General features: G+C 45.1%; 3 protein-coding genes, 1 long non-coding RNA gene and 1 other non-coding gene across 7 annotated transcripts in view; 4 read left to right on the top strand and 1 right to left on the bottom strand.

The window, feature by feature from the left end:
* Positions 1-9,942, top strand: part of UBN2 (ubinuclein 2) — a 54,948-nt gene extending 45,006 nt beyond the window's left edge. For both annotated transcript variants that reach the window (XM_030479493.1, XM_030479491.1), the window contains one exon: positions 584-9,942. In XM_030479493.1, coding sequence (XP_030335353.1) covers positions 584-633 — 50 coding nt within the window. In that variant the 3' untranslated portion in view covers positions 634-9,942. The remainder of the gene's footprint in view (positions 1-583) is intronic.
* Positions 9,943-10,349: 407 nt separating this feature from the next.
* FMC1 (formation of mitochondrial complex V assembly factor 1 homolog) lies at positions 10,350-11,560 on the top strand. Its single transcript, XM_030479497.1, has 2 exons — positions 10,350-11,169; positions 11,308-11,560. The coding sequence occupies exons 1-2, from the start codon at positions 11,032-11,034 to the stop codon at positions 11,500-11,502; spliced, it is 333 nt and encodes a 110-aa protein (XP_030335357.1). The 5' UTR covers positions 10,350-11,031; the 3' UTR covers positions 11,503-11,560.
* On the top strand, positions 10,385-10,457 carry TRNAR-CCU. The gene has a single exon. It is a non-coding gene; the product is annotated as a tRNA-Arg (tRNA).
* A 1,236-nt stretch (positions 11,561-12,796) lies between the features above and the next one.
* Positions 12,797-14,345, bottom strand: LOC115605271. The gene is made up of 2 exons (XR_003990557.1): positions 14,050-14,345; positions 12,797-13,205 (listed from the first exon to the last, which is right to left on the bottom strand). It is a non-coding gene; the product is annotated as an uncharacterized LOC115605271 (long non-coding RNA).
* Positions 14,346-14,557: 212 nt separating this feature from the next.
* LOC115605269 (putative RNA-binding protein Luc7-like 2) overlaps positions 14,558-17,674 on the top strand; it is a 33,758-nt gene continuing 30,641 nt past the window's right edge. The window contains exon 1 of one of the 2 annotated variants that reach the window (XM_030479494.1): positions 14,558-14,942. In XM_030479494.1, coding sequence (XP_030335354.1) covers positions 14,882-14,942 — 61 coding nt within the window. In that variant the 5' untranslated portion in view covers positions 14,558-14,881. The remainder of the gene's footprint in view (positions 14,943-17,674) is intronic. The other variant, XM_030479496.1, reaches the window with a different exon arrangement.

Genomic DNA, 17,674 nt, shown 5'->3' with positions numbered 1-17,674 from the left:
GTGCAGTTTATTTAGACTCTACTCTTTGCCACCTGTAGGTTTTTTGATTGGGTGGGTTTGTTGGTTTTTTTTTTTCTCAGAAGAAGGAACAGGAAGGGTGGCAGTGGCTTAGGTGGGAGTTCTTCATCCTGTTCTAAGAGTCCTCAGCACCAAAAAACTGAGCAATGTTGCTCCAACAGGCTATGGAAACAAACCAATTGGCTTTATTGGGTACAACCATAATTTTTTGTCACAGTAAGTGCCATGGGTTGAATACTAAAATATTAAAAATGCTTTATTAAAATGTAAAGGCTTCTAAAGAAAGGCTCGATTTCTTTTTAATTTTATTTTTTTGTATCCCAAACTGCAACTTAATCTTTAGAAAGATGGTATTTTTTGATCTGAAGCCTGATATCTCAGGTTTCAACAGTGCTATTTCTAATAAATGAACTATAGAGAAGATGCAGTCTTCTACCCTATAATGCACATTTTGGTAATGCTAAGGCTGAACGTGCCAAATTCCTGTCTCTTCTGCTGTAAGTTATAAAAATAAAATGTCATTCACGCATATTCTTCCCTTTCTTTTCCTGTCTCTAAACTACAGATGGAGGCCAAAGTAAAGGGGACACTAAGTTACAGCGAAAAAACCAGTGACTTCTGGACAAGCAAGGGAGCTGAAGCAGTTCTGGTTGGCTGACAGAATCTGCCCAGTTGGGAAAGTGCTTATTGTCACAGGGCTGCTGTTTCTGTCGATGTTTACATATTCTGATCCCAAGCACTGTGGTGAGAGGAAGAAGAAAAAGAAAACAATACTTGATCAAAGAGAGAAGGAAAAGGAGGACTGGTCCTCCTGGTCATGCAGACTGGTCATAGTTTGATCTTGCCTAAAGAAACATGCTTTTTTTTTATCTGTTCTGATTGGCTTTTAAAAGAAATTGATCGTCAAACCCACAGCAGCACAAACGTGTTTTGTTTTTGTTTTGTTTTTTTTCTTTCTGGGTGATGTCCAATGAAGAATTGAAAGCGTGAGAGGAGCTAGAATTGGTTTCTTCATCCATGGCATAAGGTGGAATCATCCCCTTCATTAGTGCCCAGAGTGCCCAGTATAAGATGATGTATAGGTCCTGAGCGTACTATACGGTTGTGGACTGAAAGTTATGTAGAACAGAGGTGGTGCTGGGATCCTTTGCATTATAATTAAACCCTTACACAAATGCAGTTTCCCATACGGGCATGTTTTCCAGCGTTACAAGGCTGTTTTGGCTTTAGGGAGCCTACAGATGGATGCAGTCTAATTAGAGAGTTGTCTTCAAAAACAGATCTCCTGGATATCGAGATGTGGGAAAATTTCTTGCTCCTTATTTGATTGGTTTTTTAAATATAAATATTTAAGGGAGGAAAGGGTTGGAAATTTTTCCATTTACATGAAAAGGAAACTCACATTTTATTGGTCAGACTAGCATTTCTTGCCCACATCATTTTTTTTAAAGGCACACTTATTTTTCAGTTCTTCCATTTGTTAAGCTTAGTTTTCCTTTGCCTTGTGCTTATCTGCTACTGAAATTAAGTAATGTTCTACTCCTTTTATTTTATTTTTTTATAAAATAACCAGTTCTTTGCTCATTCTAGATCTTCCTCATCTTTCATCTAACTCCTCCCAAAAGCCATGCATTATACTGATTTGGTAGATAAAAAAACCTATTTGTGACCTATTCCAGAGCCAGGTTAATACTGCTTCAGGCATTAGCCAAAGAGGAGTCGTTCAGAAGCGACCAGAGGTGCCTTCTCTTTTGGGGGCTGAATGGGTTGTCTCCAGCATGTCCAGCCCCCGCTGGCCTGGGGAGTTCCTGACCTGAACTCTTTCTTGCGTGGTAGCACAAGACTGCAAAGCTGGCTTTTTTGTTTGGGTTGGTTTTTTTATAGCAATACGTCGGCTGGTTCATTTGTAAGGTTAGGAAGTATCCAGCATATGTTGCACTTTCAACACTAGGACAGAACTTCACTGTTGAGTCCCTTGCGCTGTCAGATGAAAGGCAAGAATGGCAGAAAGTGAAATAAGTCATAGGGGAAAGGAGCAAATAAAGTAGTATGATGCCCTTCTCCTTGAACTCAGAAACATTCCCTTGATCAGAGATGCTGAAATTCCTAGTAACTAGTCTTTCCAGTAGTTCGATTTGAGAATGAACCAGTGACTACTCGTTATCTCACACCTTCCAGAGAGACTTTGACCCTTGGATAACGAATCTTCAATGTTTTTTTTCTAGATTAACTTATAGCTTTCAGGTTTCTTTTACATGTGATTTATTTTTCTTAGACCAGACAACAATTTCTTTTCTATTTAGAGCTCATTTTAATTTTATATAAATATATATACGTGAATTTAAAATAATATATATTGTGTATTTAGTATAAAATGTTGGGTTGAGCTCAGCAATAAATGTTTTTGCACAACACTTCTGTGAAAGACAGATTGAATTAAAATAAGATGCATTAGTTCATTAATTTCACTCCACAGCATCTGCCAATTAAATGCTTTTTAGCTAGTGCTGATGTTTTGTATGTGGCATGTTAATTAGATAAGCTTGCATTTCCATCATCAAGGTTAATTTAGAGTTGAAACATACAGCTACGTAGACCCTGATATTCTTAATACTGTGCAAATTCTGTCAGAATATCATATATTCAGAAGGCAAGCTTTATCTGATATGGTTTTTTTGGGGTTTGGTTCCCCCCCCCCCCCCCCTGCTTTTTTCTCCAGGCAGGGTTAAAGGAAGATAACTTTCAGGTTTTGAGACCTAACAGTTCTGGCAAGATGCTAATTCTCTGAACTGTGTCAAACCTCATACCTTTTAACAATGTATGTAAGTGAGGGAGTTGCAGCAGTGAGCATCAGACAGCAATATATTTAAAAGACCCTGTCCTAAGAGAGTTCTACCTCTTCTATGTTTTCTTCATCAAGGCATCTCATTCAAATTGCCATCTTTTGTCTTCATACTTTAAGAAATTGTAGACTGGTAGACTTGGAGCCCTTTATACAGCACAAATTTCCTTTTAACTTCCCTCCCTTCTGGAAGTATGCCTCATCTTCAGCTAGGGAGTATCTTCTCTAAATCTTAAGAAAGGTAAGAGTAGTCCTGTCTGTGTGGCCTATTGAGCTTCTCAGTCTTGGGAAACAAGTAAACTAATACTTACTGTGGAAATAAGCAGTAGGGTGATGAGAATAAAGATGACCATACGTTGCTGGTGAAGCTAGTTCAAACAGCCCCCCAGAGGGTAACTGTGTTCAGTCATTATGCTCCTGAGCTTCTTTGGAATTGGCAACATAGAACTGAAAGGGTCTACATCCCATGTTTCCTGTTCTCCCTAGTTAAGCCTAGCAAGGCCAGGTTAAAGGAAATAATAGAGTGGCTCCCAGAGACCTTTTGTGGGTAGCATAAACAGGGTGGGGAAGTGAAAGATCTCTGCAACATCCAAATGCAAAATTAGGTTAATGTTTTACTATTTTCTGCACAGCAGCTCTTCTAAAGACATTTTCCCCAGAGTTTTTACTACTTATTAAGGGCCTTTGTTAATAAATAAACTGTAGCTGTACATACTAAATAACCCTCAGTATTCACAAGCAATAAGAAAGCCAAGTAGAGCTGTCTTTTCCAGACAGCAGGGCTGAACTTGGTTTGGGGACTGTATATGAGCTAATACGTCAAGCTCACTGAAAGCTCCAAACAAATGCAAGCAATAATTTCAAACACAGGTTTTAGATGTTAAAACCGTCTGGGTAATACTTTCTGCTACATGATCCAAAGTCCCAAAAGTCATAGTAGCTATTTTAAATCCTTTCAAGACACTTGCAAAGAAAGAAGGCAGGCTAGATGAAAAACAGGCTGCAAAGTTTCCTAATACCTTGGACTGTAACTGCAGTGCTCTCCTACTCCAAGATGCAAATGGCCTAAATCACTTCGTCTGGCCTTCTCTGTTGATACGAGAAACATGACTAATACTGATCAACTAAGTCACAAGTGTGGATGCTGTGGGTTTCACATCTGTTTTCTGCTAATCAGAAGTAACTTCTAATTACCTGGGTTCTGCTTCTTGTTTGAATCCGATCAAAGTTGTCTGATGCACAGATTTGGGGGTGGGACAGGTGCCAAGAGCCTGTTTCCTTCCTGCAGTCCCATCACCTGACCCTTCCTCCACACTCCTTCTCCACTTGGTGCAAGACCCTTGAGGACATGAAAACAGAGAATCCTGCAACTCTCCCAAGCTGTCATCAGTTGTGTGAACCATTAACCCTCTGGGAGTCATCTTGGACTCCAACTAACTTTATCACATTTGCTGCTACATTCGTAAAATGAACTTTTGGCTGTATTTATTAGCAAATTTTAATCTAGTTTACAGGTTTTTGTTTTCTTTTGAGTAGTTTTTGCCCACAGATGGATTAGAAGTGTTGGGGTGTTTCGGTTGGTTTTGGTTTGGGGTTTGGTTTTTTTGGAGTGAATTGGTGAAGGCACAGTGGTCCCTCTCCTGCTTTTGTTTTGGATTTGTTTGAAGATGATGTTGCAGGGAAAACCTGCAGCCAAGCTGTGGAGGGCTTCCTCCCCCACCTAACTTTCATCTTTTGCTGAATCAGGGAGGGGGAATCATTAAAGGGACACTTGCTTTTTGTTTGGGTTTGTAATTTTTTTTTTTTTTCTTTTTTACCATGAAATGAACCAGTAAGGTGAAAGCAGTAGGTAAATGACTGATTAATTAACACTTTATGCAATTTTAATTTTATAGACATTAAAAAAAGGTTGGTAGATTTTGATTGGTCCTAGCTCTGGTGAAATGGCTGTTACCCTCCATGACTTACTTGATTCAGGCCTTTGTCCTTTGTTTAAGTGCCTTTTTTTTTTTTTTTTTTTTTTAATTATTATTTTTAGATTTTATTTCTCTACCCTCTTTAAACTGTTCTCAGAGATCCTGAAGTGCTGGAAGGCATTTTGGAGGAAAATCTTAAGCTTGCCAAGATGGCTTTATGCTGTTATACTATTTTTTCCCTTTTGTAAAGAAAACAAAAAAAGTGTGTAATGTGTGTAACTTCATAGCTGCTGTACCATGGTGTTGGTTCTGTGTGCTTCTGCATTCTTTCTCTCTCACACTCACACACATGCACACACACACATATACAGCAATATTCCTGAGAAACCTGTTCATCCTTCTGCATCCTGCAGGCTCTGTTAAACACTTGAAAGGTGAACGTTTGTGCAAAGGTGGCAGTACAATAAAAGAGTGTGTGTGTGTGAGTGCGTATATGTGCACGAGAGAAAAGAAGTGGCTAATGGGAATGAAACTTCTTGCAGTTTTTCTGAAGGTTTTAAATTTGAATCTTAATTAGGTCACAAGTAAAACATCATGGGCCCTGTCTGGCAATGTTATTAAATACCGGAACACTTCACACAATTGCTGAGGCAAAGACTTGTGGCTTGCAAGCTCAAGGAGGGAGGAAAGAAGGTTAAAATAGCAGCTTGCAACAAGTTAGACTTGAGATGAATCGCAAGGAATCTTGTGTGGTGTCGCATCTGTTTGGCACCAGTTACTTCAAGGATTCTCACATTTACCAAAGCTGTCGCTTTCTACTATACATCGTATGTAAGAAGGAATTTGGTAAAGCCTGCAAGAGTGCAGCTGCTAATTGAAGTTAGACCTGAAGTTAGACCTTCTCATGCTGCCTAAAACATTCACCGTGAAGTACATTTCTTGTTGTACTTTTTCTCTATTTGTTGAGATTTCATTAATGGTTTGTTCTCTTAATATAATGAACAGTAAGTTCCTGTGGTGTTAGCTGCAAGTGAACCCTCATAACAGTGTCTGTGCTTGTTTCCTTGTTCTCTGACAAAATTAGCAAATCTGCAATAGATCATCTAGTGATTTTTTTTTAACAATTCTGTGCCAAGAATTTATCTTAATTTATGATTATTATAAATGTGTACCTGAAATTGTCAGTTCACTTGTTGACCAAGTGCTAAACTTAAGGTAACATAGGTACACATCACTAGACTGTGCTAGTTCTGTGATGTGCATTTGCTGGGAAAGTGTAATTTTGAGTTGCAATATGAAAAGGAAGCATTTACTTTCCAGAATGGGAATGGAACTAAGAGTCCTTTGTAAGTGGAGAATCTACCTAGAGAGCAGAAAATAAGATATTAAATACAACATGTTCCTGTGGCAGAGAATAGCCTATCTGCTGTTTCAGTTCTTAGCTTGTCTTCACATGTTTGAGTAAGCCTGTTTATGTAAACTAGGCCATAGGCAGATTACTTCTACCAATCTAATCGTGCCAGTCAAAGATAGGACTGTTGCTGGTAGGTCAGCTAGTTGGAGTGATAGTGAGAGGGCTTCTTAATCTGCCTTAGGTATATTAGTGGAGTTTGCCACATCCACCGGTTGGTGTAAACTAAGCTAACCTGGCTCCTGTGTTGCTGTTTAATTTGTTTTGGGCAGATGTGCTCTTTATCCTAGGCTGATCTGTGAGATGGGGAATCTACAGCTGGTGATGGTTGACTGTTACAGTTGTCTTTAACAAACGCAACTGCTGTGAAAAATCTGTCTACTGCTTAAGAAATCACTGCCAAAATAAGCAGCCAGAAGTATGCTTTACTGGGCCACTGGAAAGATAACTGTTGCGTAGGGGAATGCTTTGTTTGTGGAAACTTCTGGTGCGGCTTCATCATCCTTTTTCTATGACCCGGTGATCCCTTGCTGCTGTAATAGCCTTTTGGGGCCATAGAAAGCCCTGCTGCTGCTATGAGTTATGCTGAGAGATCAGCATGGCCTGGAACTGGCCCAAAACTGGGGAAGTACAGAGATTCCCTACAGCTGTTTTTGCACACTCCTCATAAATTAAACTGTGCTAATCTTGTCAGTAGTCAAGGATATAGGTCTGTATTTTGTAGCCATTTTGACAGCTATAATTCTACAGAGCAACTCTAGAAAAAACAAACCCATGTTTTGTATCTAGAAGTGAATTTCAGTCTCTTCCCTTGCCATCACCTCCTGCTTAAATAATAACCATTAACTAGTAAGTTTTTCCTTTATGGTGAAGTAATCCAAAGCAAGCGGTGTACACTGATTCCTGTCATGCGCAATACTAAGGGGTTTTGGTTTGGTTGTGGTTTTTGTCTTTTTGCCCAGCAGTGTGTGCAGATGTATTTTATCAATAGATAGTTATGTTTATTAATGTCTAGTACCAAGAGAAGAAGTGAGAGAGAATCAACCAAAACCAGTCAGGAGATACCATCGCAGGCCAAAACAAGTAGCTGCTGAGGCAGCCAGAGCTTGAGACTTATCAGATTTCACCAGAGAAGTGGGGGAAGAAACTTTCTTGTGTTCTCAGCTTTTTCCAGATAAGGCCTTAGTTTGATTAATAGTCACTAATATCAACTATGCAGCTAAGTATTTACGTGTTTCAGTGTTACATGCATTCCTTCCCCCAGCTACCCCTATTAACACATGTTGAAGTTTTACCCAAAGAAAATGGAGTATTTTTTTGAATGTCTGTACTGCAGAAGTCTTTTTTGCTAACGTGAAGAAAGAAATTTGTATTTTAAAAAAGAAACCCTTTCACTGGTGCAACACCTAGTGTCAAGCGTCATGAGGTTGCTTTGAGAGGGAAGCTAAAATCGCCTCTTGTGACAGGTTTTAGTCTGAGAGTTTTTTTAAGATATTCAGCTCTCAAAATTGGTTTAAGAAGCTACAGCACTGTTTAATGTACAGATTGGATTTGGGGAGAAACTAATGAGACATCCCAGGTTTCCTTCCAGTATCAGAAGTGAATTAAATTAATTTCTCACTTAAATGAAGTTGCTTCTAAACAAGGGGAGTTACCAGCTATACAGTAGCTGGATCTTTAAATAAAAGCTACATCGCAATCCCCTGGTATTTCTCACTGATCTTTTAGTCTTGTTGTATGTAATTACAAATAACAATTTAGCTCAGAGGTGAGAACTGTAGTGTGTGTTTTATTGCCAGTGATCCCATCATGTAGCAATTAGTTCCATGTTCTTGCATAGTTCTCAAGATCCATACTGGAAATAGATGGAGAAATTTTATTTTTGGACTACTGTTTAAAAAAAAAAAAATTGCAAAATTACTACTTTTTACCCTGAAAAGTCTACTGAGCAGCATTATATTTTAGCAGTTAAACTAGTACCCTTGTTACGTGATTTGTCTCTTGTAGTCTTCTTTTACTGAGAGTTAGAAGCATTTCATGAGTAATCCTTAAAATGTTGGCGTTCTCTAGCTTGAAGTCAGGTGCTTATAATAAAAGGGCATCTGTGATAACTTCTGATGATACAAAAGCACTATGTTCAGAATATTTCATTGGGAAAAAAACCCAGGTGTGGGTGCAAGTCCCTCTAGTTCTGCCTAACAGAGGCTCTGTGAAGAACAGTGCGTCCAAATACCTGCCTACACAACTAATGGTAGTGGGCATCATCTCCTCAACAGAGGTTTGGCCTCAATATCCTTTGTTTGGTGTCATTTTAGTGTGTGTATATATATGTTTTAGCAAGTTTGGTTATTCCTAGCTTAACTACCTGACTTGCTGTGGTCCCCGAGACAATGAAAGGCTGAGAAACAGATGGACAAAGTGTTTTCCTGTCTTTCACTGGGGAGCACAGAACAAGCAGCTGGCCAAGTGTTTTATTCTAAACTAATGTTAAATCACAGCTAGAATTCTTTGCATTCCTCAGCTTCAAACAAAGGAATGCACAGTTACTACGAGATGGCAAACCTGTTGAGTTGGTGATTCCTGTGATGCTTTATTCAGTCCAGCATAGATTTGTACAAGGTCACCTTCCTCCTCTTAGTATTCACATATTTTGGATGATGGGGCTTAAAGGATCCAAACAGCCGTGTGCTGCTTACCTGATGAGCTCTCCAGGGAAAGTCCCCTGTGAAATGCTCCCCTCTTGTGACAACAAGCCTGAACAACCAAATGCAGCTATATTTGGGTGGTTAGCACCACTTCCATTTGGATTTTTAGGGAGATGTGTTCCAATAACTTCATGGGGTACTGTGTTTAAAATGTGTGATTTCTTTCCTCTCTCCTTTATAAAACTGGACCTGGACGCAAGTTTTGAGTTGTTGGGTTTTTTTGTAATAATCTCAGGACCTGAAAGATTGTAGCATTTAGTGTGTCTTAAAAATGATGTACTGTACCAGCCATGGATTTTGTAAATACACCTGTCTCCCTTTTTTGTATTTTAATTTTTTAAAAGTGTGTAAGGCTCTTTGCCAGAGGAACTGGTGCCTGCTTAATTTCCATCCTGAACTGAAGCAGGAAAAGGAAGAAGCTGCTGCCACAAAAAGCCCGCATCAGTTCCAAATGTGTATATTGTTCTGGTCAGTTTAATGGCTATTAGTCTTTTGTTACTTGGGAAGCTGGTTTGTTCCCCTGCACGTTCCCAGTCGTGGCTAGTGGAGCCCTATCAGGGAGACTAATTTTAACTCTCTTCTGTGTGACTACTTCATGTTTTCACTCCTTCCAGATACTCAGGTTTGCTATCCCTGAGAAGTCTGGTGTTTTCAAAGGTCAGGACTATAGGACCTCTGCAAGAATAGCTGGAGAGCATTTCTCATTTTACCAATGCTTTGGTCCAGACACAGAAGTAGGGTTTCTATCTGCGAACCTTGCAGATGATGCCGCCTCCACCTGTTCTAAAAGGGACTTGCCCGTTTATTTTCTGCTTTCCTGAAGGGAGTGCAAAGATTTACCAGTATTTTTATTTTTCGGCAGCAGACTTAGCTCTGGGATCCAACCTTGCCGGCAGACGCCTGTTCTGCAGGAGGAGCCTTACCAATTCGGCGTTGCTGTTCCCTGTCCCTGACTGCGACAGGCTTTTTTCATGAGTGTACTTTTTATTTTCCTTTTTTAAATGTGTCATGTGTCTGTGCTGTATTAAATAAAGAGGAATGTACATATTAGCCCTGTCTCTGTAATTTATCACAAGAACAGTGTAAAAAGGTTTTACTTGGAGGGTTGTCGCTTGGGGCTTTGTGTGTGTTGGTTTTTTCACTGCTGGTTTTCTTTTGGGGCGGGGGTAGGTGCTAGCTTTCTTCACTCAGGGCCGTCCCAAAGGCAAGGACAATCCTGCGAGCAGAGAGCAGCGGCTGCAAGCTACCGGAGCACTAGTACGAACGGGAACGCTCCCCTTCGCGGTGCGGATGCCCCGGCGCGGGCCGCCGCAAAAGCGCTGGCAACCACGCGTGACCCCGCCCTCTGCTCCCAGCGGGCCGCTCGGCTTCCGGCCCGCGAGCCTCGCGCGGGAAGGCGCTGCCCAGTCTGAGGCCTTGCACCCTTTCCATAAAAGGCAGAGGGGCGGGGACAGAAGAGAAGTGCCTACACAGAAAACTCTTTTCCACGGCAGCCCCAGTGGCCTAATGGATAAGGCATTGGCCTCCTAAGCCAGGGATTGTGGGTTCGAGTCCCATCTGGGGTGGACGAATTTTTTTGTTTTTTGCACCCAGGGGATACCAACGACCCGCGGGAGCTCTGGGGCGTTAAAGCCGCGTCAGCTTTCCACAGCGCCGATCCGGGAACTGCCGAGGGTCTGCATCTTCTGGGGTTGCTGAGCGCCCCACTTGGGCTCTAAGGAGCTGTACGGCCGCTGTAAGACCGGGACACCTCGGGGACACACGTGGGCTGCGCGGGGGAGGGAGGGGCCACGGCCCCACTCACCTCCCCGCAGCGGGACGGGCCTCTCCGCTCGTCCCACTGACCCCGCTCCGGGACCGACAAGCGGCCCGAAGGCGTCACCCCCAAACCAACGGCCCGGCGCGACAGAGAGGGAGCGAGCGCACGGGCCTCGCCTCGACACTCGACCTTCGGCACCTGACCTCCGCCGAGCGCCGGGGGCTGGAGGAGGCGATCGCCCGACTCGGCGCTCGACAGACGGCCCCGGCCGAACGCGCGAGCGTGAAGGCCGCGCGCGCGCGCCTTCGTCCACTTTCCTTATTGGCCGCCGCAGCGAGGCAGCGGCGTTCGATTGGCCGTCGGGGGGGGAGGTGCGCAAGATGGCGGCGCTGGGTTCTCCGCTGCGGACCTTGCGCGGGCTCCTGCGCGAGCTCCGCAACGCCAGCGGCAGGGCGGGCCGCCCCTATCGCGACACGCCCGCCTACCAGCACATCGTCGCGGCCTTCCGCGCCAACCGGGTACGGCTCCCCCCACTCACCCACCCGTTCCTGCCTCTCTCTCCCGGGGAGACGAGACGAGGCGGGGCGGGATTGGCCCTGCCCTTGGCGTCGGGGCGGGGTGTGAAGGCCCCGGGGCTTGTTGGCTGCTCTCTGCAGGTGACCAGCGAGAAGCTGTGCCGGGCCCAGCAAGAGCTGCACTTCCAGGCTGCTACCTACCTCTGCCTGCTCCGCAGCGTCCGGGAGCACGAGGCCCTCCACCAGGAGTACCACGGCCGGGGCGAGCGCTCGCCTGAGGAGGTCGCCGGGCTGGTGGGCTTCAGGTTGCCTCAGCAGCCGGGAGGGAAGGGCTGAGGTGACTCTGTCGCGTTACCTGTTTATTCCCGAATAAAGGTCCTAGCATCACCGAAACGGGCTGGGGTTTTCTGGCTCGTGCTTTCTGTCAGTTCTGGGTTGTGGGTTGATATTGGTGCGATGTGACAGGCAGCTGCCATGGAATGAGAGAAGGGCTGTTTGTAGTGAGAAAACATAACAGCCTTGGCTGCTCAAGGAGGTGCAAGGGTTGTTGGTTCCCCCCTCAAAACCCGTAGGTAAGAGAACTGGCCTATTTACTGTAGATCTACCAGCCATATTCTGTACATGGGGAATTTTCTACTCTCCCAAGACTGAAGGTGCTTTCTTTGGAACATTAGTGGACTCTGGTGGGTGCAGCAGCAGCACAAACCTCTTTTTTTCATCTTGAAGATTACTTTTACCATGGCAGTGAGCTAGTGGCAACAACTCAAAAAGACAAATACTACTGCATGAGTTACAGGTTTCTCTGTCTCTGAGCAGTTGGCTCTGAGACTGTAGGCTTCCTATGCTGTTCTCACACACTGCATCTTAGAAAAACTAAAGTGAACTGATCACTGTCATTTACACTAGATACACAAACCAAGCTGCCATTTTCTTGTCTTGCAATCTGGAACAGCAAGTTTCTTTTAAAAAGAAATACTGGCTTGAATTGTTGCTGCTCTCCTCTATGAAAAGAGTTGATTTATATGCAAGATAAATAAGAAATCTGGAATAATCATAGAAGCACAGAACAGTTTGGGTTGGAAGGGACCTTCAAGATCATCCACTTCCAACCCCTGCCACAGGCAGGGACACCTTCCACTAGACCAGGTTGCTCCAAGCCCCTGTGTCCAACCTGGCCTTGAACACTGCCAGGGATGGGGCAGCCACAGCTTCTCTGGGCAACTTGTGCCAGTGTCTCACCAGTAAAGAACTTCTTCCTAATATCTAATCTAAATCTCCCTCTGTCAGTTTAAAGCCATCACCGTGTTGTCCTGTCACTACATACCCTTGTAAGAAGTCTCTCTCCAGATTTCTTGTAGGCCTTTTTAGGTACTGGAAGCTGCTCTAAGGTCTCCCTGGAACCTTCAGTTCTCTGGGCAAAACAACTCAGCCTCAGACCATCTCTGTAGCTGTCATCTGGACTCACCTGAGCAGGCCCATATCTTTATTATGTTGGGCAACTTATAATGGCTGCTTTATGTGGGGAAGGAGCTATAAGCAAGGCTAACAAAAAAGTGCTTGTTTTGTTGCTTGGGGGGTTTTACTACCAAGGAAAACAAGCTACTCTGTCAGAAAAGCACTGCAAATAGGATGAATTTATCTAAATCTATGTATTTTCCTTACTCTGTATTTAAAACTCAGAGATAGTTTAATACCACAGGATAGAGTAGGCACAATAGATACTTAAAACTTGGGAGACTCAAGGCACCTAATTAAAGTACTGAGATGTGAACTTTAAGGTTCTGTAGACCAGGTTTGCAGTTCTTGCCATTCTCACTGGTTAAAACGGATGGGTGTCCTTTGACAAGTGTTGATATCCTAGGTGGGAAAGTACCAACTGATTCGCAGCAGTAGATGACAGTCAAGGGAGGTCATTATACCCTGGGAATGGCTGCAAAGTGTTTGTTGCTCTAAGTTATTTAATGCAGCTGCTCCATTCTGCAGTTTGCTTTCCAGGTGGTCTAAAGGTTTGCTGCATCCAAAGTCGTTGGTATATTGTTCTGGAAGGAAAATAAATTGGCTCGTTGAAACCAGTTCTGGAAGAAAAGCTGAAATTTGGCCAGAAATAGATGATCTTTAAGTAGTACCTAAAGCTAAAGGCTGTATGGTGTGATTATAAATAATAGATAAAATTTCTCAATTTCCCTCAAACATGCTAAGGTGCTAAATAAAGAAAATTTTAACCAGTATCGGTATCTCTTCCAGTTACATCCCCTTCAATACGATGTAATGACTAACAAAAGCAAATTTATATGTTAAAAGAAAAACCAAAGCAGGGCCATGCTCTGAAGAGCCGAGGAGCACCAGGTAGGGAATCATTTCCTGAACGTGTTACAGAAGACTCCTGTCTGAGCGTTGCATCTTCTCTGCAAGCCCTTTTGAAATTCAGATGAAGCGTGGCAGGGGTTTCAATGGCTTTTTATGTTGTATTTGCTCAAATACACCGTCAAAGTTGAGCACGACCCTGGTTGCGGCCGATGAGAATTGATCCTTGTGACGGTCATTGAGGGCTTTTGGGCGCTAGATGGCAACACGATGGTTAAGAAAGGGAGAGCTGCAAACGCAGGTGTTAGGATAGATCCAAATTACAGAAATACTCATTTTGAGACTGGATCTCGGTGCTCTGTAAGCCGAATTAGCTGCAACAACCATCAGTAACTTCAGTTATGAGGGAGGTTCTCTAAAAAGCGAGTGTTACAGCAGCTTTTCTCACCAGTGTCACCATCGCTGCCCTCAACTGCCTGACAGAAGGACGAAGCCGTTAAAATGGAGCCGAGTGTCAGTTAACGAAGGGAACTGTCCTTACGCAGCCTACTCCGTCAGCGCTAGCTCCGCCGTACGTACCCGTCCGAGCACCTGCGTGTCTAAACTCGCTCCCGTCACCCGGTGAGCGTCCCAGCGAAGAGAGGGGATGAGTGAGCGGGGCCGGGCTGCGAGGGACGCCCGTTACGTGGCCAGACTCCCCGGCTTTGCGTTAATTTCAGCCCAGCCACCTGCTCTGGCACGTCAGAACCGACCCTCGGCAAACGGCCGGCTGGGTCTCCTCTCACAGGGGATGAGAACCCAGGCCGGGCCCACTGCGCCGGGCAATGCCCGGCTTCTGCTCCCCGGGGGCGGGAGGGGACCCCCACTGCCCCGCCTCGCCCCACCGCCCCTGACCCGGACACGGCGGAGACGTCACAGTGGTTACGCGGGGGCGCCTGGCCAATCCGCTCGCCCCAGGGGTCCAGCCCAGCGAAAGGCCCGGCGGCCCAATCAGGGGCCTCGCTGCGCGGTGCGTCACCGGCCGAACACCGCACGCCGTGGCCAATCAGTGGCCACCAAGGCCCATCCGCGCTGACGTCGCGGAGCGGCTGGGGGGGGCCCAGGGCGCGTGCGCGCGGGTTTCCGTTACCGCTGGCGCGCGCGCGTGGCAGGCGTGAGGGGAAGCGAGAGGAGCGGAGGGGAGAGGGGAGGCGGCGGCACTGAGGGACGCGAGACCGGCTTCCCGCTCCGCCTCCCACCGGGAGTGCGAGGCAAAGGTAGTGGCCGCTTCCCCCGCCCGCGGCGTCGGGGGAGCGGCTCCGCCCGGGCCCGCCAGTGACGCGAGGGGGAGGGCTGAGCGCCGGGCCTCGGGCCTTGTAGGCCGCTGTCGGCGTGACTCGGCCGGGCCGGGCCGTCCCCCCGCGCGCTCAAGATGTCGGCGCAGGCCCAGATGCGCGCCATGCTGGACCAGCTCATGGGCACGTCCCGGGACGGTAAGTGCCCCCCGGCCGGGGACGGGGCGGGGGAAAGGGGCATGGGGCGGAGCCGCCGGAGCCCCTGAGGTCACGGCGGTACCGGGCAGGTCGGCCGGCCGGCCGTTCGTTCACCGTGATTGGTAGGCCTGGGGCCCGCTCCCCGCCCGCCTTCACCCGCGGGGCGGGGCCTGCCGGGGCCGTAGGCCAGCGGCGGGGTGGGTGCCTTCGGCGCTGCCGCCCCTGGGGCCTGGGGGAGCTGGACGCTGCCTCCCCCCGCGGAGCTGCCAACACCAGCCTTGTGAGGGCAGCGCGGCGTTTTAGCTGCGGTTTAAGTTCGGCTCCCCGCGGTGCCCAGGGCTCGCGGCGAAACCGCGCCGCTAAAGGCGCGCCCGCTGAGCCTTCCCGCGCAGCTCCCGCTGAGGGAGACAGCGGTTTGCTAGATTCAGGTTATGGGGGAACAAACCAGAACCCAACCCCCCTCCAAACCAGTACCTGCTTCAGTAGAGCAGGATTTGGGGGTGGGTTTTTTTGGTGGTGGTATAGTTTTGTCTAAAGTCTGACCCAGACCATCATTTCAGTTAGCAGGTGGGTATGGCTGTTGCTTTCTGAAAGAAAGAGTGTGGTTAACCCAAGTGGACTAAGTCTTTTAAAAAGAAACGAGCCCCAAACAGCTAATTAAAAGCTTAACGTCTAGAGGCAGTAATCCCAAGAGGGACATGCTACATGTACAGTCAGGTTTGGGATCGCTGGGGTCACATAGTGAACTGAAGATTATCACTGTGTAAAGCTTCTCAGAATTTTTGTCAGGGTGTGTGGTGATTGACATGAAAGTTTGAACTGGCAGTTGCCCATAAATCCAAATAGCTTGAGGGCTGCTAGAAAAGAGCAGATCCCATTATGTTGTGTAGTATTTTACGTATAAACAAGAGAATACTGCACCCGAGGATAGACAGCAATTAGACATTATTCAGTTGCTCTGCATGTGGTACTCACCCTTGCAGATGTGTTATGTGTTTGTTGAAGCTTTGTGCTGAATTAATGGTTACCCGTTTTCCCATGCACCAAATAGAATGTATGAACTACATCTTGTATGACTGTATCTTTTATTGTGCCAGTCATCTGTTGGTACTGGGGTAATGTGATCTGACAGGTGTGTTGTTTTTGTTTTTTTTTTTTTAAAGTATGATCTAGTGTTTTAAATAAATGTAACTAGTTGTCACATACCCGGTGTATCATTAATGCCTTCTGCTGAGCGTTTATAGTTGTTTTTAAACAAGGGTGTGATAATCTCATTGGAAAACTATTGTTCTGCCAAGATTGCCTTCCTGAGCAAGGCTGGTTAGTGAGTAGTCATCCTCCAGGACCTGATTTAGGGTGTTTTAGACTTGCACCAGAATATTTTCAAATGCTTCCTTTTGTGGCTGCATGTGTCCAAGTGCTTGGCAAAGTAACCATGCACGTGAAACTCAAGACTTCCCAGTGCTGGCACCTAGATTGCTGTCTCAGAGCTACCTAAGGCTACACAGAAGGTTTAAATTGGGGGGCCTGTGTGGCTGTTTCCATTTATGAATATATTTTTTGTTAGTTGGTGTGATTTACCTGTGACAGCTGCTTAAAAATGCCGAGTGACTAAGATCTAAACCAAGAAAAGCCATTTCAGGCTATATTTCCTTTAGCTTTGTGAAAAAGCAGTTATTTTATTGAGATTTGTGTTCCCCCACCCCACTTGCCCTGTAATTCCCAAACCACATCTGCTGAACTGTTTAAAATCTAACTGGCTAGAGAGGGAGCATTTAAATGAACTGGGCAGAAGGGGGAAGGATAAGGAGGAAAGGCTGTTTGCGAAACAGGCTTCCTTTATTGGATTAAGTGGAGAACTGAGGATCTCAGTGTAACACAATTCTAGGTTTTGGTTTTCTTTTATATTCAGCAGAGTATTATTTAAACTAAAGTATGCACAGGGATTGAAAGTCATCCTTTTTCTGCAGAGCTGCTACTTACTAAATTCAAGGCCAGGCTCAAGGTCATTGAAATATTGCTAGCCTTGAGAGTAGTGGGGTTTGGAATCATATGGAGTTTTATGTTCCTATTACCTTTGACAAATACTCTATTTCTAGTAATATGCAAATTGCAGGTTTTCATTAGAACGTGCAATTTTTTCACTTCTTTGTAGAGGGTAGGTTTCACTTCACTACTTGTCCCCATTGCCTTTGGTTGATGTTTGTGGCTTATGTTGTTCAGAATTACCAAAGCGCTTTTTAATTTCTTCATTAACTGAATTTTATACTTTACAGTTCAGGGGGTTTTGTTTTGGGTGTTGTGAGTTTTGGGGGTTGTTTTTTCCTTTTGTTTTTGTTGGTTGGTGGTTCTGTTTTGTTGAAAAGACTAACGTGCAATTTTAAAATTCTTCCTTGTATAAGAAGAGACAGATCAAGTATTTATTCAGTGGGTATAGAATGAACTCAATTCAAAGCCAATGGTAGTGGCTTAATATGTAGTCTGTATTACTTTTTTGGAGCTTATAGTATAATTTGTAGAAAAAGGGAACATGCTCTTTGGAGAATTCCACAATTGGATGCTCAAACATGGTTTTAGGATATGAGCTGTAGGCTGTAATTTGTGGAAGTTTGTGCACACTCATTATAACTGGTGTCCCTGGGGCCAGAATGGAGAATCTTGGAGGATGTAGCTATTAAATGTTTTTATAGATTTGCTGTTAAGCTCTGAGAACACCTAGAAAGCACAGTTCC

This window comes from Strigops habroptila, chromosome 3 (assembly GCF_004027225.2).
Source record: "Strigops habroptila isolate Jane chromosome 3, bStrHab1.2.pri, whole genome shotgun sequence".
Lineage (NCBI taxonomy): Eukaryota > Metazoa > Chordata > Aves > Psittaciformes > Psittacidae > Strigops > Strigops habroptila.
This window is presented reverse-complemented; position numbering and strand designations above follow the sequence as displayed.

Coding starts and splice junctions, on each gene's coding strand:
- FMC1 (XM_030479497.1), top strand. CDS start 11,032: ATGGCGGCGCTGGGTTCTCCGCTGCGGACCTTGCGCGGGCTCCTGCGC. Junction 11,170..11,307: donor CGGCCTTCCGCGCCAACCGG/GTACGGCTCCCC, acceptor TGCTCTCTGCAG/GTGACCAGCGAGAAGCTGTG.